General features: G+C 41.9%; 1 protein-coding gene across 5 annotated transcripts in view; it reads left to right on the top strand.

Moving 5' to 3' along the window:
- SHTN1 (shootin 1) overlaps positions 1-22,054 on the top strand; it is a 100,427-nt gene that overhangs the window by 4,437 nt on the left and 73,936 nt on the right. For all 5 annotated transcript variants that reach the window (XM_042959986.1, XM_042959990.1, XM_042959988.1 and 2 more), the window contains exons 2-3: positions 9,930-9,982; positions 20,943-21,003. In XM_042959986.1, coding sequence (XP_042815920.1) covers positions 9,930-9,982; positions 20,943-21,003 — 114 coding nt within the window. The remainder of the gene's footprint in view (positions 1-9,929; positions 9,983-20,942; positions 21,004-22,054) is intronic.

The raw sequence follows: 22,054 nt of genomic DNA, 5'->3' as shown, positions 1-22,054 counted from the left end.
TAAAGAGGCTCCCAGCGTTGCCTTGACTTCTAGGCCACAAAGTAGCTAGAGCATTATTTCGACAAAAGGGGCCCAAAGGATTGCCTACTGCCGTGACTGTATCAGTCAGGAAAAGCTGAAGCATTGTCGGTCTTGGATACACACAAAGTCAGTCAGTAGAAAGCAGTTTGGGATTAAACGGTTGCCATGGTACCAAGTGCAAACTTGGCTTCACGTCACTATTTTTACAAGTGTGGTCCGGGGGGCCACTGGTCTCTGAATAATGGGGGTACGTATGCACTTTCTTACTTATTGATGAAAAGAGGCCTGGTAAATTTATTTTTCTTCATCTGGGTATGTTTTTTGTAAAATCGACACTTAGGATGTTTTGCTTTCACAACAAAATACAACCTAGATTGAGAAAAGTGCACGAAATAGGAATGAGCTTCTCAATGAGTTATTGAAAAAAAAAAAGTGCTTCTAACAACACTTAAATCAGAACATTTCCAGAAACCCCTTCATCACCTCCCAATCCTTCTCACCTGCCTTTCCCCGATGCTATTTGTGTCTCCAAAGGTAAGTTCTGCCAGTCTCTGAAGATTAGCTAAATGGAATCATACAGGATGCATTATTTGCTGTGTCTTCTTTCGCTCATTACGTGTGGGATTTATCAGCATTGTGTGCGGTTGTAGTTCATTTATTTGCATTGCTGAATAGTATTCCACTGTATGAATGCACCCAAAAAAAGTTTTTAAGCGAACATACTGTGGATCCGAGGTCAGCGGACTTCTTGTGTAAATGGCCAGATAGTAAGTATTTTAGACTTTGGGGGACATTCGGCGTTGGCTGTAAACCCTAAAAATGCAGTTTCCTCCTAAAGTTTGTGAACTACCATCTCAGAGGCACCAAATGGGCAACCCTCCATGAGATGGACGCTCATCACGGGCTGAACAATTACATCTTGCAGTCAGAATTTCATCATTCATGTAAGATGTCTGCTGGGTCGTTCAATCTTACTTTTGTTTTAAATTGAATTAAAAATAAACATCTGCTTATTTAGGAAAAAATACGCATATAGCATGAAAAGTGCAATGAACTCTTCCCTCTGATTCATTGTTTCTTAATCTTTATTTCATTCTACTCTCCTAAGGAGTCTTTTTAGACATTTTCCCCCCAACTGTTCTTCTCCCCATGAAATTTTAATACCGTGGATATACTGTACATCTTTTTTTAAATTTTTTTTAATCTTTATTTATTTTGGGGAGAGAGAGTGTGAGCAGGGGAGGAGCAGAGAGAGAGGGAGACACAGAATCCAAAGCAGACCCCAGGCTCCGAGCTGTCAGCGCAGAGCCCGATGTGGGGCTCGAACTCACAGACTGCGAGATCATGACCTGAGCCGAAGTCAGACGCTCAACTGACTGAGCCACCCAGGCGCCCCATACTGTACATCATTTAATGTGCTGTGATCCTTTGGAGGCCGCAGACCACTGTGATACCTAACATTGTGTTCCTCTTTGAGGGCAGTGCCGTCCCATTGGTCACACACGCTCTCACCCCCTTCCCATTCCTCAGAGTTACTGTTAACTTTTTGTTGTGTTTCCTCTCAAAAACTGTGCGCGTGAACACACATATGTAGTTAATCACTTAATATGTATTATGGAATTCCTATCAGTACATATAGAATTGAATCTTTAAAAATTGATTTGGATAGTGTTGCACTCTCCAGATTTCCCCCTATAATGTCCTCTCGATGGACATCTCTGTGTTTCTGTGTCTTTGCTATTAAAAATAATGCTTTGGGTAATAGATACTAGACATCAGTATGGATTCACGTTTTGCTCAATCTAGATATAGATGATTACATATGGAAATATTTATAGATAAGTATATGAAACTGTCACAGCCAAGAGGTGTCTAAGGAGACATGACAACTAAACGTAACAGGGTACCTGAATGGAATCCTGGAAGAAAAACAGAACATTAGGTAAAAACTAAGGAAATATAGTTGAAGTATGGACTTTCCTTCATAATGTGTCAGTATTGGTCCGTTGGCGGTAATCAATGTGCAATACTAATGTAAGATGTTAATAATAGGAGAAACTGGGTGTGGGGCATATGGGAGCTCTCTGTACTCTCTTTACGATTTTGTTGTAAATCTAAAGTTTACAAAATTAAAGTTTATTAAAATAAAGATGCTGCTTACATCCTCGTGCACCTGTATCTGTAAGTACAGCTGTGGGAAAAATTTTCAAAAGTGGATCCCAAAAAGTAGGTATATTTTAAACTTTGTTGTCCTGTAGATTTTATTCTGTTATACAACAACGTTTGGCTTTAAAATCCAGGAGGAACATGACTTTCATTCTTGTCTGCTTACCGTGCTGAATATTAAATATTTTAAGTATTAAAGCACGAGTTCTGGAATTTTTATATGGCACAACAAACATTAATATATTAGGATCCTTTCAGTGACTTGATTCTATCTCGAATCCTGTATGGCACAAATCAGAGTATGATTGTGATATGTGTGTATATATATATATATATATATATATATATATATATATATACATATACACACACAGGCGGTATGTATACACACACACGTATATATATTAGGTTTACAGAAAACCTTAGCAGAAAGTACAGAGAATTTCCACATAGCCCCCACCTTCCCTCACCCCCAGTTTTCTCTGTTACTATCATTTTGAGTTAGTGTGGTGCATTTCTTAGAATTGATGAGCTGTATTGACCCGGTATTATTCACTGGAGTCCATAGTTTATATGGGGGTTAATTCTTTATGTTATATGTCCTATGGGTTTGGACAGATGTATGACATATACCCACCATCACGTTATCATACAGAAGTATCACTCCTCCAAATATTTCCTCTGGTCTACTTGTTCATCACTCCCTCCTTACCCCTGAACTCTTGGCAGAACTCCTGATCTTTTTACTGGCTTCATAGTTTTGCTTTCCTCAGAATGTCATAGAGCTGGAATCATATAGTCCATGGCCTTTTTATATTGACTTCTTTCACTGGGCAATATGCACGTATAGTGGTTCCCCTGTGTCTTTTTGTGACTTGATATTTCTTTTTATCACCAAATAATACTTGTATGGGTGTACCATAGTTTGTTTATCCATTCACCTGTGGGTAAACATGGTCGTTGCTTCCAAGGTTTGGCACTTAGGAACAACTCTGCTCTAAATATTCACGGGGTAGGGTACGGGGGAGGGGAAGCCTCCGATGGTCCTGTGATAAGGTCTCAGGGTCTTGGTGCGCCTGTCCCCTTGGGCTGCGACTTTCACTTGTGCTTCTCAGTTTTGTTTTTTTCTCCTTAGGTAAGATAGGCATGCCAGAGGGGGCTGGAGTTGGCTCTTATCTTCCTCCAAGTCTCTTAGGCTCTGATGAAATGATTTTTCCTAAGGGCAGGCCTTGCTAAGGCTCTGGGCACATTTCAACATGGCGCCTTCTCCCTTCCCCCGCCTAAAGTAGTAGGGAAATTTCCTCTGATGTTTACTGTGAGGACTTGGTAGCCCTCCTGGGTGTAAAACTCACAAAAGGTTGGGGCCCTCCTAAGAGTGGCCTACCCGCTGGAGTTTTTAGCTCTCAAACTTGTGAGAAGTGAGCCTTCAGCAATTTGCCAATGACTGCTTAGGTTTTCCTGTCTTGGCGCTGTTTGGTGATGAGGTTCTGAACCTCAGCTTCTGCTCCCATAAGTTGTGATTGTCTGTATCTTGCCCATCTCTCTAATTTTTGGAATAGCAGTTTGCCCTGTGATCTCCGTTCTCTGATGGACCTAAGAAGAGGCGTTGACTTTTGGTGTGTTGAGGTTTTCTGTTGTTGGGAGGACAGGAGTATTGACATCAAAGCTCCATGCCAGACTGGAGACCAGACTTATGCATGTATTTTAAACATACTCAGTTTCCTCTCTTTCTCTTGGTTAATTTGAAGTCATTACTAAAGTTCGTTGAGAGTACTTCTTAAGCATCATTAATTCGTTAACACTGAACCGTGTGTTCTGCCAAGTAATGCATACGTTTCAGGTTTGCCATGATTTCTTTTCAGGTGTGAAATCTGTCATCTTTGTTTTTTGATCAGGTTTTCCAGCAGTGTTTTCTCCAACTGTTCTAATGCTTTAATTAACAAGGGAGGTATAAATGACTTCTCTTTCTACTCTGGCTCTAGGAGAGGACCCATTGGCATGTGTGCAGGAGGGAATAATGTCCTAATTGAACATTATCTCTTATGACTCATGTCCTCGTTCCCCATTAGTAAGAGGTGTTTCAAGGCTCCATGAGTCTCAGAGATGCAGACTTAATGGATGAGAATCTCCATTAAAAGATCTTATGAGGCAGTGTCTTTCTGGGTATATTTGATGGCTATTTAAAGCTTCACTTTTATTAAGTATCTTGTTGTAACATGTGATGTAAGAGACCCTTTTAATATGGGGAGGGTAGTATGTGCTTTTTCACAAGTTGTTCATGTGAAGAACTAGATCCATTCTTCCTTCTTCCTTAATTTAACACACATTTATCAAGTGCCTGCTGTATGTCAGGCATTGTGCTGAATGTGGGCATCTGTATGCATAAGACACAGTCCTCACCCTAGAGGATTATTTCTGGTCTAGTGTTTTAATACATCGCACACAGTAATGCTCAGTAATGATTTTTACATGAACGACTTTGGAAATCAGTAGACTGGTCCTGCCTCCAATATTTCTTACTGCAGGATTTGACTTCTCTGTGCATTTGTATCTTCATTTTTATTTATTTTTATTTTTTTAAGTTTATTTATTGAGAGAGAGAGAGAGAGAGAGAGAGAGGATCGCAAGCAAGCTCCATGCTGGAACTCATGAACAGTTGAGATCATGACCTGAGCCTAAATCAATTGTCAAATGTTTAACCAGCTGAGCCATTCAGGTGCCCAGTGTATCTTCATTTTTAAAATGGGGACGTTAGGGGCACCTGGATGGCTCAGTTGGTTAAGTGTCTGACTTTGGCTTGGGTCACGATCTTGCAGTTCGTGACTTTGAGCCCCGCATTGGGCTCTCTGCTGTCAGCACAGAGCCTGCTTTGGATCTGCTGACTCCCTCTGTCTCTCTTTGCCCTTCCCCCGCTCACGTGCGTGCTCTCTCTCTCTCTCTCTCTCTCTCAAATAAATAAGTAAACATTTAAAAAAGATGGGGATGTTGGTATTTGGCTTAATTGCTCCACATCCCAGACTTCTATGAACCAGCCTTTCAGTCAACATAGGTACCAACTCTGCTTCATATTCTGTTGGGTGTGAGGTCTATAGCAATGAATCGAATGGGAGAGAAGACAAGAAAACAGGCTTATGTTCAGATAATTTGTAACGTTATACATAGATGCTCTAGTAGAGATACATGAACAGTGTGTTCTGGTAATATATTATAAATACACATGTTGATTTTTTGTCTTAGGTATGTGGGGAGAGTTTCTTACAGGAAATGACAGTTGAATTGGATTGTCAAGGAGCACATAGGGAAGATAAGGAGGAGAAGACCTTGCAGGCAAAGGAAACCTGTTTATAAAGGCACCTGGGTATGAAAGGTCTTAGAGGGGTCAGGGAGGCATTGGGACTTGGGGTGTGATGGATTGAGTGGTGGTCTCTAAGACTGAATGGCACGAGTGGGAATTGATGTCCCAGGTTGTAAAGCTAATGTCATTGGGTGCTTTTAAACCCAAGAATGATGTAAACCAGGTTGCTCTGTTACTATGCTAACTATCTACTTTGTGAAGAATGAACTTGGGATAGAGGAAAGCTAGAGGGTTTTACCATTATTGAGGACTAGAATCAGGGGAGAGATACTTTAGAGGAAGGACAGATTGGAGAGACTTTTTAGGCGATGGGAGCATTTTGATGATCTGTTGGAAGGTGGAAGAATGAGAGGAATCAAGGATGATTCTGAGGTACTAGCTTGAAGACCAGGTACATGATCCCATCTAGGACATCATGCATACAGGAAGGAGGAAGTTTTGGTGAAAAGGGAGTTTGATGAGTTCACTTTCTAACATACAGAGTGTGAGGTGCTTTTAGGGTATCTGGACAGAGATGCCCAGAATAATACTGTCTAGTAGAACTTCCTGCTGGGATGGAAATGTTCTGTGCCTCCTGTCCAGTGTGATAGCCACTGGCCACGTGTAACTGTTGAGCACTTGAAATACCGCTAGTGTAACTGAAGGACTGAACTTTAAGTTTTATTTAATTTTAATTAACTTACATGTAAGCAGCCACATATAGCTAGTGACTCCGTATTTGACACTACAGGCCTAGAAGGTATTGGTTGGAAGGACTGTTCTGGTGCTTATACCTGAGATGGGGTGATTAATCTGCCTGGAACTCAGAGGTTTCCAGGGACACAGGGCTCTTCAGTCTAAAGTGGGAAAGTCCCAGGCAAACCATGATTGTTATCCATCCTAGGCAGAGGTGTTATTGGCCTGTAGTTACGAACTTTAAGTGTCATGCCTCTGAAACAGCTAAGTCTTTTCATCAGCTTTCTGGGCTGGCTATATCATGATTTGCAGCTTGGAGAGAAAACTCCCTTTCTTGGTATTAGGGAGTTGGGAAATAGAAAACCAGCATGATTCTTGAAACACGTGCTCTGCCTGAGATTCTCCTTGTTTTCTCCACATCCCCCTTTTTCTTCCATTCTGTACTCTTATGTAACGATTCCCCTCCCTGGCTGCACATGAGAATCACCTGGGGTGCTCACTTTCTAAAACAAATATGGTGCCCAAGGTCCACCCTAAACTAGTTAAATTAGAATCTTGGGTTGGGGTGGGCAGAGAGGGGGCTAGGCATCTGTATGATTTAAAAGCTCCACAGGTGATCCTAATGTGCAGCCAGGATTGAAAAGTGCAGCTCCCAGACGTGCTTCCGCCACTTTGCCAACTTCCCTTTTTTTTTTTTTATAACTACAACACAGTACCATTGATTGTTATTTCCCTTTCTCCTCCTTTTATTTGGTGGAGGGTGGGGGTTGCAGGATTTGATACACTTTGCTGTATCCCTAAGAATAACCATGGCTAACACGTAATGAACACATAATATACCTAAGGTACTCTTACATCTTACGCTGACTCCTAATCACAACACTATAAGAAAGATGTATGATGATTGTTCTCATTCTTCAGATGAGGAATCTGAGATTCAGAGAGAGTCGCCAAAGAGACCAGTGTCCCTTGGCTGCACTTTTTAATTACTGTTATATGACCTAATAGTACAGTGAAAGAAACTGTACCTGTAAACCCAAGAGATGAAGTCTTCCTAAGCTGTGGATGTCTTTCAGATGGCAGAGCATTGGTCAAGTTAATATCTACTTTTGTACTGGGTTACTTCAAGCTTTGGAGGATCTGTATCATCAAATCACTTGAGCTGTGTGACTCACTTCAAAAATTCCCAGTGAGCCGGTTCTGAAACAAAGAGAAGGCTTTCTCTGTGACCCTTTAGCATTGCCAGAGAAGAAGTAGCTGAATAATATAGGTCACTTCAATTTTTGCCAGTTTCGCCGAGGTCAGGGTTGGTTACATGTGTATTCGCTATGGGGTTTGTGTGTGTATGTATGTAAATCTTATTTAGGGCAGTGAGCTTGGTTTTTTATCTTCAAAGAAATAAAAATATAAGTAAATGTTTTTCTCTGCATTAATCCCCTATCCCCCAGGAGCCCCCTTCCCATTGCCAAGTGGTTGAATTCTTCCTATACTTTTCCTCTGCATTCCCTCTACCTGGCTTTATTTTTGTAAGTTGCCCATGGTCACAAGAAAGCATATTTTCTTTGGTTTCCATTAAGTCATGATAGATGAAGGGTAGTTGGGAGTCTGCGGTGTTTCATCTGGATTCTATTGGTCAGAAAATGGAAGAGTAGCATCGGTCTTTTTTAAAAGCTTCAAAGCTGTTATCTAATGTTTGAAATAGAAAAAAAATTCTTAATGTCAATATGAGATCATGGGTTTATAAGCCTTTTATTGTTTGTACGTCTGTAAAGTAGGTCATCAAGAAAAGAGTGGTAAATCAGTTTTGATTTTTCTACTTCGTCTGCAGATACTTTTAAATGTCAAGTAAACGAAAATCTCTCAGTAAAATATATTTAGTTTTTGAAAGAATATTAGATACAGTAATAAGATTTGGGACCACAACCATAGACTACCCAATGCATAAGTGCATATTTTTAGACTCTCTTAGTTTTGTTGCTTTCTGTTAAAAAAGGAGGGGGTCATTTTGTTGATTTTTCATAACTGAGGACAAATTTAGTTTATACCCATTGGTTGGGTTTTGTGTGGTGGAGGCTGAGGAGGAGCTGGTGTGCATAGGACTTCATTCTGTGGTCACTCCAGTCTTTTCTGTTGAAAATGCAATTCTTTATAAAAGGTCTGTTATCTTTACATGTATCTATTCGGCTATTTTATGGGCTAATTCTCAAGAATTGTTCTCGGCTTCAATAAAATGGTCCGTTAATTCTTATTTAGAGCGTCACAGAGTGCCGCTAAAACTTCTGGGCATTGGTGGTGTAATCCCATAAATATTCGTTCATTTGTTTGGGTGTTAAAGTTGTGGTCCTGTGATTGCCTTAGCTATTCTAAACCCTTTGGATCACTGATGGAGGATATACTTCACCATGTGAATTGTATGTTTTTTGAGGTGTTCTCTGCTCCAGTGGTTAGAATCCTACACTCCTGGATTTAATGACCAAATTATCTGGGATGTTTTTGAAGCCACTGATGTCTGATTATTTTTTTCTATCTTTGGGTTATTCATGGAAATAGGAAACTCTGTCCTTTAAAAAACAAACAAACAAACAAACAACTGACCTTTTTGTAGACACATCCCGATGAAAATATTTTTAAAGTAAAAGTACAAAAATGCAATCTGGGCATGCCCTGGCTCTGTGGCGCCAGTCGGGGCGCTGGTCTGGGAACAGGTACCAGCTCTGTTAGGCCCACCTTATACATTTCATTCCATCCTTAATCGTGGGTCATGCTCTTTCCTCCCATCATAAGCTGTGAACCTCGTATTCTCAACCGTGAGGATATCTAAGAATGGTGCTTTGGCCAGAAGGTGGATGTGGGGGTTCAGGCTACTTTATTTTCCTGGCAGTAGAGGATTTTCAATAATAGGCTGCTGTTTTCTCACATAGTTGGAAATATTTCCCAACCGTTCACATATTTTTCCAACGTAGTGAAATGAATCTGGCTGATATCTGGTCATGTCTTGCTAATCAATGACCTTTGCAGTGCCTGAAAATAGTTGTTCTTAGTTTTATGCTCATGGCATAAATCTTGTGCTTTGTGAATAAAGCAGATGTGTGACACTGAACCGAATGTGTAAGCCTACTTTATTTTCTGGAGGCTGATTTTAAAAAGAAACCTCTGATCACAACCCCACAGACTAACAGTGCTGGAAGGAACTTCACGGAGGACCCACCTGTCTCCTCTCACAGGCCCAGATGCTGAGCATCAAAGAGAAGTGATTTGTCCTAGGTCACTTATGGCTCCTAGGTCTTTCTGTGACCTAGGGAGGGCCGAAAGTTGGCCTGGTGGGCTCACAGCTGCTGTGGTGTCTCTCTCTCTCTCTTTTTTTTTAAATATGAAATTGATTGTCAGATTGGTTTCCATACGACACCCAGTGCTCATGCCAACAGGTGCCCTCCTCAATGCCCATCACCCACTTTCCCCTCCCTCCCACCCCTCACCAACCCTCAGTTTGTTCTCAGTTTTTAAGAGTCTCTTATGGTTTGCCTCCCTCCCTCTCTGTAACTTTTTTTTCCCCCTTCCCCTCCCCCATGGTCTTCAGAGACTCTTCTGCGGCCTCTTCTCTGCCCCACCCCCAACCTAGTACACAGACCACAGAGGTTAATTGGATCCAGGGTTTTCCTACAGTAAACTTCTGATAGCGTTATAATGCTGCTTTCCTTTTTTCTCCTTTTAGCCATAGGCGAATATGAAGACCTCCGAGCCGAGAACCAGAAAACAAAGGAGAAGGTTTGTACTCTACCCTTTCCTTTCTTCCATGTGTAAAAGCCTAGACGGCATGGCGCATTGTTCTGCCACCAATTTCAGTTAAATGCGAATGAGAGGTTTTTTTTTTTCTTTTTTCTTTTCTCCTGCATGTGTGGTTCAAGCTAATATCAACTCCAGGCTCCAGATGGTAAAGACTAGCAGCATGCCACAGTGGGCGCTGCTCTGGGCGATTAAGTACACGGCTAAATGTGCCGCAAGGCACCAGGCCAAGCATCCCGGGCCCCCGAGAACTGTACTTTTTCCTGACAACCAGATTTGGGATCTAGTGATGGAATTGAAAGGGAGGCATTTATCTCTGGGGCTCAGACGCGGTAGATTCTGGAGGGAACTCCTTGGCATTAGTCGTTGGTCGTTTAGCCCATCTTTCATAAACCTTTTTGATGCTTGTTTCCTCTCAGAATGTGAATAATATACCGGAAGTTGAAAATCACTCGCTAAGAAGATGGTAGTGCCTGGTGAATATTTTCAGGGGCTCTGGAGTTTTATTTTGAAACTTAAATAATTGAGTTCTACTTACCTTTATAAACTACTTACCTATATGTCTCCGCACAGGCCCATTTAAGATTTATGAATATTTATTTATATATCTTTTTTTCTCACCCTGTAAATTTAAGGAGGGGACAAAAGAGAGGTCTGCGTTTAAAAAAAAAAAAAAAAAGGAGAGTGCTGAATTAAAATGAAAAGTAGGAGAGGGCAGAACTGTCCATTATTATTATTATTTTTATTTTTTATTAAAAAATTTTTAAGTGTTTATTTTTGGGAGAGAGAGAGAGAGAGAGACAGACAGACAGACAGACAGACACCGGGCACAAGCGGGGGAGGGGCAGAGAAAGAGGGAAACACAGAATCTGAAGCAGGCTCCAGGCTCTGAGCTGTCAGCACAGAGCCCAACGCAGGGCTCGAACTCACGAACTGCAAGATGATGATCTGAGCTGAAGTCGGACGCTTAACCAACTGAGCCACCCAGGCACCCCTGTTGTTTTTAGATAGAAACAAAATTTATGCTTAGAAATTACTTTGTTTGACAGAACGAATATTTCAAAACATGTCTTTGGTGGAAAATTCATAAAACATGTTGTTTGTGGTTATTGAAGAAGATGGTCATCATGGCTGTAAATCATGAGACCTTGTCTTTAACATTTGAGAATAAGATAAGTAATGAAAATTGGCAAATGTTTGTAAACTTGTGGCCTATTTGAGGGTATTTATTGGGTTCTTAATCGTATTTAAAATTTTCACACATATTAATTTGCTACCTGTATGACTGGTGGTATTAATAGTATGAACTCTAGTTCATATAAAAGCAGATTTTTAGATCATTATTTTTCACCTACTTTTAAGGCTCCTTTGCTCATTTGTAAATAAATCCTTGATGTTCTGTGACATCTTGAGTTTCTTCTCTTCCGTCAGGTGATTTAGGGAATGGTAGATGGGGGTGATGAAAATCTCTGTGACAGAAAGTGGTTGGTGCATGAATCTCTCATGTGGTAAGAAAGTTCCAGAAAAACAGTTCGACAAGATTCCTAATTCCAACACAATAACCACCCACACTCGCAGATGTCCTGAGGATGCCAACCGGTGGGGAGCTTGTGCTTACATTCTGGTTCCCTGAAGCCCCGTGATTTGGGGGTGGAGCCAGTGGCTGCTGCTTAGGCCACGTGGCTTGAGCATCTTTCCCCAAGAGACCCAACCATCTTCCAGCTGCGGGAGAAAGAGCCAAGAAGTTATCAGTCGAGTCTGTTTTATCAGTTGAGCCTCTTCTGTTGGCATTCCTGGCCCAGGAGGGGAAGAACAAGACACATTGGAAGGGTTCATTCAGGAGAACTCTTTGACTTAACCTAGAAGATCTGAGGAGAGAAAGCAAACAAGTGTCTTCATGGGACAGAGAAGGAACAATATAGAAGAAAATGAATAACATAAGAGGCAGAAGAATAAGTTTTTTTTCTTCTCCTCCTTTAATTGTTGCTTACATGTAGACCTAGCATTGCCCCCAAAATAGTAGATGTTCTATAAACATCTGTTGGTGGTGGAGGTGATGGTTATTTCACGGAGAGCCACCTTCTGTGGTGAGGCATCAAGTGAACCATCTGTTGCACAAGTGGAATTGTAGGTAATATGCATTTGGTAAAAGAAGGATTATAAATTACTTTTGCCCTTTAACTATTTCTTTGTTTTTATTAAACAATTTTTTTCAATGTTTATTTTTGAGAGAGGGAGAGACACACAGAGAGAGAGAGAGAGAGAGAGAGAGAGAGGCAGTGTGTGAGTGGGGGAGGGGCAGAGAGAGAGGGAGACACAGAATCCGAAGCAGGCTCCAGGCTCTGAGCTGTCAGCACAGAGCCTGACGCGGGGCTCGAACCCACGAACTATGAGATCATGATCTGAGCCGGAGTCAGACGCTTAACTGACCGAGCCACCCAGACGCCCCCACCCATTAACTATTTCCATGTTTCTCCACACACAGTGTGGCCCGATACTTTTGTAACATCTGTATGCATTACTGACCTTCTTCTGTTCTAATACTTTAAAAATAACTATTAACAGAAACAGGAAGAAGAAAAATGGAAGCAGTATGGAACGCTGTGGTGGTGGGTAAGACAACACAGAGTGGTTTTAAGTTCATCGCGTTCTGTTCATCTTCTGTTAAAAGGCTAACAGGTTTATTATTGAAATTTTTTTTTCCAAAAAAGGGGGGCTGTATTACAAAGGAGGGAAGCATATAATAAAAGCCTTTTATGCAGCACAGAATGAGTAAAAGCAGCGTTAGTTCTGGCGGTGGTAAATGGAGAACACCATTTTCTCTGGCAAAGCACTTTCTTGTGCCTGCCTGAGTGAGCTTTGTCCCATCCCTATCCGCAAATACACATGGCCGTCCTTACCTAGCAGACCCAGAGCAGAGTTTAAAATTAGTCAAGGAGAGAAAATTAAAGTAAAACTCCTTTTGCCATATTTAATTTGACCCGGGGGAATTTTGCACAAGTGGAAGGGACCAAAAGAAACACATTGCAAGTTGTTTCTCCCTTCTTCGTGTCCACATCCAGTCTGTCTTTGTTGCTAGGTCACGAACCTGATCAATGAGAAGAGACAATGGGTGTGATTTTTTTGGGGTAAGATATTTTTATGCTCTGTTTGGAGTCTCCTCCAAGAGACGTCATGTCTCTTCAGAGCCGGCAGTTGCTCAAGCGGCTGTGTTTGTTGAGAAGCTACTGTGGGCCATGCACACTCACTTGTCTTCCTCGTCCAATACTCCAGACAGCTCTGTGTCAGCTCCAGTGCAGAGAACAGACCCCGAGAGCTTGACGGAGTCTAGATTCCTATGTGGGTCTTCTGACCACAAATGTTCTTTCTGAAGCAGGTAAACTTACGGGAGCTGGTTGACTTTCTCCACCAAGGTCTTGGTTTTACTTGTAGTTCTTTGTTGTTAGCTCATGAATTTTCCACAGCCAGTTATCAGACTCCATACTTTTCTGGATCGTTTATCTCGACCATCGATAGGTCTGCATTTTTAAGTACAGTTTCAGTTTTTAAAACCTGAAAGTTAAATAGCGAGTGAACCGTAACGTCAGAAGACTCACGTGTGTGAGTGTGTGTGCGTGTGTAGATTCTGGCACAGGTGTGCCAAGGGTAAGAGGAGAGACCTGGAGGGATGGGCCGGTCTTTCGACGATCTTTTCCTTCGCAGGTGTCCTTATTTAAGAAAAATGGAATGTTGCTCATTTTGTGGTTTTTCTCATTGTCTGTGAGGATGGAATCAAAATCTGTTTGAGAGGGAAGACTTTTTGTTGAATGCCTTCTGAGTCCTGGAGTATATAAAGAAAAATGCACGAAGGTCCCACTCTCGAGTGAAACAACTCGAACGAGGGACACAGGAAGTGGACAAATAACTTGGATAAATTGTGTTGTGAGTGCCTGGGGGCCTGGGGGTGGGATGGGAAAAGGACGAAAAGATAAGGATCCTCCCCTCATCCGTGTGACAAACTCTTACTAGCTCTTAATGCTTGGCTCACGTGTCCCTTATTTTTTTCAAAGGCTTCTCCAACTTTCTCCCAAGCAGAATTGTTGACTTCTTTATAACAAAATATCTGTGTGTATTTCTTATGTACTGATCGCATTTTCTCAACCAAAACTATTATCAAAATATTCTAGAGCGTACAAGTAAGCTGTATGGGGTTGGGTTAAAGTGTAAAAAGGGTCCCAAACGTGCCTTTATGGAAAGGGTGCTACTTTCTCTAATTTTTTGGCCTAGTTGCTAAACGACATTGCCAACAGTATGTTAAAGAGCAAGAAAGCCTGTCACGTGGAAGCCCACGACCCTTCCAAATCTGTTTTTTTGAGGTATGGACAAATAGAAGATGATGTATTGTGGGATCAGTCAAATAAAACGTGGTCGTTTGCTCGGGAAGCAGGCACCACATTAGTCATGCTTCTAATGCTTCCACAGTCGAAGGGCATTCTCCTTATGACTCATTCAGGATCTTTGTCATAATTGTTTGGGGTTTTTTCCTATATGGGGGGGGCGAAGCCTCACTGAGCTTTTAATGGAATAGCTTTCACATTTCTCAGGGTGGCGGGTGTGTGTGTGTGTGTGTGTGCGCGTAAAAAGAAGGAAATCTGTATAATAGAAGAATGTCTGCCTTTAAACAGTAAGTATTTATATTTAATATTGTGTCTTGAGATTGAGTTTTGAAATGAATAAATGTTTAAGTGGCTGATTAGAAGCCGTTTGGATGAGCTACTGTCACAGTGCATCAGGCGGCTCTGTCAGCTTGCCAGGAACAATGAATGAAAGGGAATGAGACAGACACTTTCCAAGACTTACGTTTCAAGAAGCCAGATATATGATACTGTTTGCATCTTGGCTCCCGTTTTCTATTGTTAGCATTTCTTTCTCTTGTGTAAATTTCAGAGGTGAAGGTCCCAAAGTATTTTATTAAGAAAAAATCAGTAAAGAAGCCACTTTAAAGAGCGAGATACGCATCCATTATGCTAACTGTTCATGCATAATACATCCACATACATGCAGTTTCTTTAGAACAGAGTGGCAAGTGGTTGTGCCAGAGAAAAAGTAATTACTTAGCAGTTTGAAAGTGAAAATGAGTCTCTTATTAACAGCAATCTATCCAGAAACAAAGAGCAAGGATCTCTGTTCTGAGGACATGTGTTTCCATCGAACACACAATACCTAGAATTTGGAGAATGCTGTACGACAGCTTCAGGGGGCAGCTACTGCTTTATTGCCTGTGAAAATTGGAGGGAAAGAACTTTGAATTGGAAGAAAGAACGCCACCAAAAGAGAAGGAGGGTGAGGGGAATCCCATGTGAGGGGGAATGAGTTCAGTTACTGTGTTCTTTAAGGAGAAGCCCAGGCACGTTCTAGCCCAGCTTCCCCAGGTGGAAGACTCTCCCCACCATTATCCAAGTTCATCGCCAGAGATCCCAAAACAGGTAAATAGGCACCATTCTGCTGCTGTGCATGCTTCAACTTTTAAGTGTTGTAACTGGGCGTAAAAGGAGTGAACTTCAAGAAAAGTAAAAACGGTGGAGGGCTGCCTCCTTCTCAGATCTGGTGTTATAGCCTCTGCTATGTGTTCCCCTTGTACAGCGTTTGTCCCATTCTAGCAAGTGTTTTTATGAATTGCTTCTTTCTGGGTAGGTTGCAGGTTTCGTGAGAGCGTGCTGTTACGTGCCCCCCGCCCCCGTGCTTAACACAGTGCCCGGCACGTGTGGGTGCTGTAGGGGTAATTTGTTCAGTGCTGGGAGGAAGGAAATGGAGGCATTCGGTGATTACAGGAGACACCTGCTTAGAAGTCTCATTCAGTCAACTCAGGTAGTTGTCTTGTGTGGATTGCCTACTTTGTTCATGTTGTGTGCGTGCAGTGTGTGTGCGCCCTTCTTGGGTCCCAGACGTGCCTTTCTGTCTAGGCTGGCAACCCTGCACTGAATTTGTGTACCGTGGAGATAAACATGAATGTTTATGTTAGTGGAAGTTAGACACAATTCAGAATATTGGGACTTTTCTTGCCTCAGATATACACACAGCGACACGTAAAGAAAGCTTAGTGTCTACCACAGTTCTCTGTATTTCTGCTGAGCCCTGTGAAGCAGATACTGTTGTATAAACAGTTGATGTGTGAGGGAGAAGGAAGGGAGGCGCCCGTTTTGGTGGGGGGAGGGAGGGATTGCCAGTTCACCCTGGAGAGACTTACCTCTGCACATCGTTCTGCTAAGTGCTTTGAAATGCTGGTTTCGTTTCAGAAGCCAGGTATCTGCCTGGACGAGGCTCAAGGAACATTCGTGGAACAGAGCCAGGCCTTCGCACATTGAGGCCAGGGCCTCTAATATTCAAAACCAGCAAGGCCAACCTCTGGCTAATTCACCACTTCATAAAGAGCCAGTATAGAGACTCTAGAATCGACCTCATGTCATCCAGCTAGCTTAACACAGTCAGCCCTCGTGCTGCTGGGTTCTACCCCAGCCGCCGGCTATACAGAGAGTCGTTGGGCATCATAATGAAGTGACGTGGGCCCAGGAACATCTGTTGCTATTGCAAAGTCTCCATGAGCAATTCTCACACAAAAAGAAACAGTTTCTACAAATGCTGCAGCTGTGTGGGCAGGGTAGAGGAAGGGGTAGGGTGGGTGAGGGGCTTCTGCAGGACATAAAGACGCAACATTCTCCCAAAAAGGCCCAGAATCCTTGCTAACTTGCGTCTGTGGGTAGAATGAGAGAAAGGTTACAAGGTATTTTTTGGGGTTCACCTAAAATGATAAAATAAGTGGATATTTGGGTTTCTGCTTAAGTAAAGGGGTACGTCCTTCATATTTTGTTCAGTTCTGGTTTGGAGTAAGTCAGCTGCATTTGCCGCATGTGTAGATTCCCCCTCCCCCCGCAACACACACCCCTTTCAGTATCCATAGCAGATGGTAAATTCTGTGGCTGCCAGTTCTATCATAATGCGGTTGCAGAAAATAGAAAGCAAAGCCACACGAAGACCCCTGCTAGAATACAGCTGGGTTTGGGAGACGCTTCTGAATCCTCTGGTGATGCCTGTAGGGGTCGTGTTAAAAACATATGGCCGGATGGTAGAAACCGGTTCCTGGCACGTTAGAGTAAGACTGGGATACTGAGACCTGTTATTAACCAAAGCCTGTCTACCTGGGCCTTATGAGTGGAGAGCATGGGCATAAAGCTTTACTTCTGGGGAAGTGGTATAAGCCCACCTAAAATTGTCATGTGTGGTTCATGACCAGTAAATGGTACCTGCACGGGTGGTTTGTGTGTGATGTCTGTCGGTGGTCTTTTTCAAATCCCAGTAGGCAGAATGCTATCGTGTTTAATGTTCACATCTCAGTGAAAACCCTGGTTTTTGATTTTTTTTAAAACGTTTATTTATTTTTGAGACAGAGAGAGACAGAGCATGAACGGGGGAGGGTCAGAGAGAGGGAGACACAGAATCCGAAACAGGCTCCAGGCTGTCAGCACAGAGCCCGACGCGGGGCTCGAACTCATGGACCGCGAGATCATGACCTGAGCCGAAGTCGGCTGCTTAACCGACGGAGCCACCCAGGCACCCCAACCCTGGTTTTTGATTTAGGGAAGAATTAAATTCACCTTGATTCTTTCAGGTGGAGCTTGGAGAGGGATATAGAAGAATCCAAGTGGTATTAAGTCAGGGACAGCACGCCCAAGCGCCAAATCTTAGATGAAGACGGTTTTTCACAGGGCATGTTACACCTTTCAGAAATGTCAGATTAAGAAACATGAAGTTAACTGGAAAGAAAGCATCAGATCTATTTCACTTGGCAATCATAACTCAGGCATGTAAGTCTAGTCAGAAATTATGTTTCGCTTATGCTCATTTAGACTAAACTGTGAGTTGTTGGAGGTGGGTGTGCCGACTGGCAGGGTGGCGGGGTGGTTCCACAGAAACAGAAGCCTCATTCTAGAAAACAAGAAGAACATTCCTGAAACAGCTGGCTAGCTAAGCATTCCGTCCCTTTGGGGGGAAAGATCTAACAAAGCTTATTTGAGAATCCAGAACTCTAGTGTTTAGAATTGTAAACACCAAAATGAATGAATGAATGAATGAATGAATGCAGTTTATCTGTTAAGTTGTAACTTGAAACTCAATTAGACGGCATTACTTCCCCTCCCACAGAGGAGAAATTCCTGAAGAAGACCTTAATGAAAGAATATGCCTTCTCCTCAAGGAAATGGTCTGGGCTGATCCCTCTTCGGGAGGGTGTAAGTCAGGATTTAGTAAACAGCCTTGCTGATTTAGCACCAGTGCCTCTTTCGTGCACTCTTGCCAGAATGGATTTTCCCCAAATGAATGGACATAGGTTTTTTGGTTTTGGTTTTGTTTTTTTTTTTTTTTAAGTTTCAGTTCCTGAGACATTTTTTTTTTTTAATTTTTTTTTAACGTTTATTTATTTTTGAGACAGAGAGAGACAGAGCATGAACGGGGGAGGGTCAGAGAGAGAGGGAGACACAGAATCTGAAACAGTCTCCAGGCTCTGAGCCGTCAGCCCAGAGCCCGACACGGGGCTCGAACTCACATACCGCGAGATCGTGACCTGAGCCGAAGTCGGACGCTTAACCGACTGAGCCACCCAGGCGCCCCTCCTGAGACATTTTAAAGGGGAGGCTGAACTGTTTATGTCTTAATTTTTTTTAATTAAGAAAAATATTTTAAAAGCACAGAAAAGGGCAGAGATTGATGTAACAAATATGGCCCTCACAGAATTAAATGTTGTTGTTTTTTTTTTTTTTTTTTTTAACTAAAAAAGAATGCTGCAGGTAAAATCGAAGGTTCCCTGTGTCGCTCTGCCCTGGGCCCCTTCCCCTCCTTGTTTTAAGAGCCAACTGCCATGATAAATTGTGTACGTGTCCTTTTATTATGTGTTTTTATATGTTTTATATATGCCATATGTATTGTGAAATGTACATTTATAGTATACTATAGCATAGTATGTAAAGTGATTTTATCCGCTTAAGGTATACTTTGGTATATGTGCATCATGTCCCTTTTTTTTTTCTTTTGTGCACCGAGTCCTTTTATTCGCCATTATGGCTTTTGCAGTATATGTTGACACAGAGCTCACGTGCATTCGCTGTCACTGGTGTCTAGTGTGTTACGTGAAAACACCATGATTTATTGTTATTATAAATGTCGAACATGTATGTACAGATCGGCTTGTACTAGAGATTCCAGTAACAGAATCTAGAAGTGGAATTTCAGGGGCGCCTGGCTGGCTCAGTCAGAAGAGCATGCGACTCTTGACCTCGGGGCTGTGCGTTCGAGCCCCACGTTGGGCATAGAGATTACTTGCAAATAAAGTCTTTAAAGCAAAAGTGGAATTGCCGAGTCACAGGGTACGTGCATTTTCAGTTTTGGTAGTTTGTTATGCCAGTTGACACTCCCACCAGCGGTGTGTGAGGGTTTTCTAACTCCTGAGAACAAACGTTTTCCGTTTTTGCCAGTCTGATGGATGAGACTATCTCACTGTCTTTATTTGGGCTTTCCAAATTATCAGTGGCATCATGACTTTTTAACCATTGTAAACGGAAATGGGAAATATCCAAAGGCATGAAATCCCAATATGTTTATCTGGCACGGTAGGATTCAAATATAATTTAAAGTTGTGCTTTATCCACATGACCCTCTGGTAATGGTATTAGAGTAGTCCCAGAAAACTCAGAAATTAATTCTCACTCTGATAGTTAAAAATAACTTTTTAAAGTTTTAGACACCTACGATGAAAATCTTTCTGAAATGTGTTATACTTAACCCGGTTTGTGAAACTCATGGGTAAGTCGCCATCAGTCCTCATAATGAACGTGAGGCTTTTATAGCATTCATTAATACCTTCAGGGCTTATAAAACTAAGGGATGCTTGTTTCTATACCAGACACACTGGAAGGTCCTCATGCTTTAAAAGTTATTTTTGCCTTTTAAGGTCTTACTCCTCCTAGTCTTTTCGGTGAGTCCTCCCACCTTTTAAAACTAAAAATTTCTTGGGGCACCTGAGTGGCACAGTTGGTTGAGCGTTAAGTCTCTTGATTTCGGCTCAGTTCACGATCCCAGGGTCGTGGGATCAAGCCCCACTCTCTCTCTCTCTCCCTCTCCCTCCCTCTGCCCCTCTCCCCAGCTTGTACTCGCTCTCTTTCTCTAAAAACCAAAACAAAAAAACCCCCACAAAAAAACCCTAAAAAATAGTTTGTCAATGACACATGCTTATTGTGGAATATTTTGTCTTCTCTTATTTTAATTTGCTACCTTCTCTGTAGAATTCTGAGGATGCAAGGATATCTTTTTCCCTGAGTGAAGGTTTCAAGGGACGCAGGGCAGCAGTTTGTGTTCAAGTGTCGTCACTTCCGGTTGTGCGCAGGTGTTCTGAATAGTTCTGGAGAGATCGTTCCTATCCAGTTTCAGGGAATCTGAGCTGCAGATGTGGGGGGTGTTCACTGTATTAGCCAAATACCCACTTAAAAAGAGGCACATATATTCTCTTAAAAGAGTGATTTGAACTCAAGGATGTTAAATGGGTCCGTTCCTGAGGAGATAACGAGCAGGAGGATGACTCATTATCTTAGAAGGTCCAAGGAAAGTGGCCAGATACAAATGGTACAAAGACCATGCGACTGAGTAGAATAAGTACCATGTGACCATGAGTGCTTCTTAAAGGTTTTAAATTTTCGTTTTCTTCTCATAAAATTGTTACTGTTTGTAAGTTTGCTCTTTTTTGCCTTCCCAAGCTTATGATAAAAATTTAACGTTGCCGTGTTTTCGCATTTCAGTGCGACAAAATTAGGCAAGCTTATGGTAAAAATTTAACATTTCCGTGTTTTCTCATTTCAGTGCGACAAAATTAGGCAAGCTTGTGATAAAAATTTAACGTTTCCGTGTTTTCTCATTTCAGTGCGACAAAATTAGGCAAGAACGAGATGAAGCTGTTAAAAAACTGGAGGAATTTCAGAAAAGTATGTAAGCCTTTCATTGGAATTATTGTAAACACACCCCAACTGTGTTTTGGGATTATGTGGGTAGGCACGGCCCCTGTGTTTAGTTGCCGCTGCATTGAGTATCCAAGAAAGCAAGAATTGTCCTCCCATTTGCCACCCCCCCCACAATGTCCTGGCATTACTGTAATTTTCAAACAAATGCAATGAGCATTATTGTTTTATGAGTATGTTATTATAAAAGACAGTTTGCCCTTGTTATGAAAAAATTTTACTATGTAGAACAGTCGAAGGAGAACAAAAATTACTTGTTATCTTGACTCAGAGAAAAGGCAGCGTTAGTGTTTTATAGTCTTTCTTTCTTGGTCTTTTGTCTGTAGGCAATATGTGTGTCCACAAAAAGCAAAGCCATGCTTTGCATTTAGTTTTGCAGCCTGCTCTTTTCAGGAAACGGTGTATTTTTTGCATGTCAGTAGAGATGTATATTTGTTTCAATTTGTTTTTATATTAATTTGTTTTAGTATTTGTTGTCCATCTTAGTCTCTTATATGATCGTACCATAATTTATTTAAACATTTGTTTTTTTCAATGACAGATGATGGATTGTTTTGGAGTTTTAGATATCCTAAATAATGCCACGTCAAGTATTCTTACACATCTTTAGAGTGGTCTGATTTGTCTCTTACCTTAATTCATAGGAAAGGAATTCTAGTTCACAGAACTTACACATTTTTTTAAGAGTTTGCATGTTTGAAATGGCCCCGTCTCGCCAGGGAAAGTCATATGCCCATAAAAGCTGTAATCATCTAAATTTCTGCTATGGTCTTATTTTTGTATGTGATCCAAATCTGTTATTTAAAAAAATTTTTTTTAACATTTATTTATTATTGAGAGACAGACACAGAGTGTGAGCAGGGGAGGGACAGAGTGAGGGGGAGACACAGAACCGGAAGCAGGAGCCAGGCTCTGAGCTGTCAGCACAGAGCCCGACGCGGGGCTCAAACCCACAACCCTCGAGATCATGACCTGGGCTGAAGTCGGATGCTTAACCAACTGAGCCACTCAGGCGCTC

Source organism: Panthera tigris, chromosome D2 (assembly GCF_018350195.1).
Source record: "Panthera tigris isolate Pti1 chromosome D2, P.tigris_Pti1_mat1.1, whole genome shotgun sequence".
Taxonomy (NCBI): Eukaryota; Metazoa; Chordata; class Mammalia; order Carnivora; family Felidae; genus Panthera; species Panthera tigris.
The sequence above is the reverse complement of the archived record's forward strand: the minus strand, read 5'-3'. Positions and strand labels throughout refer to the sequence as shown.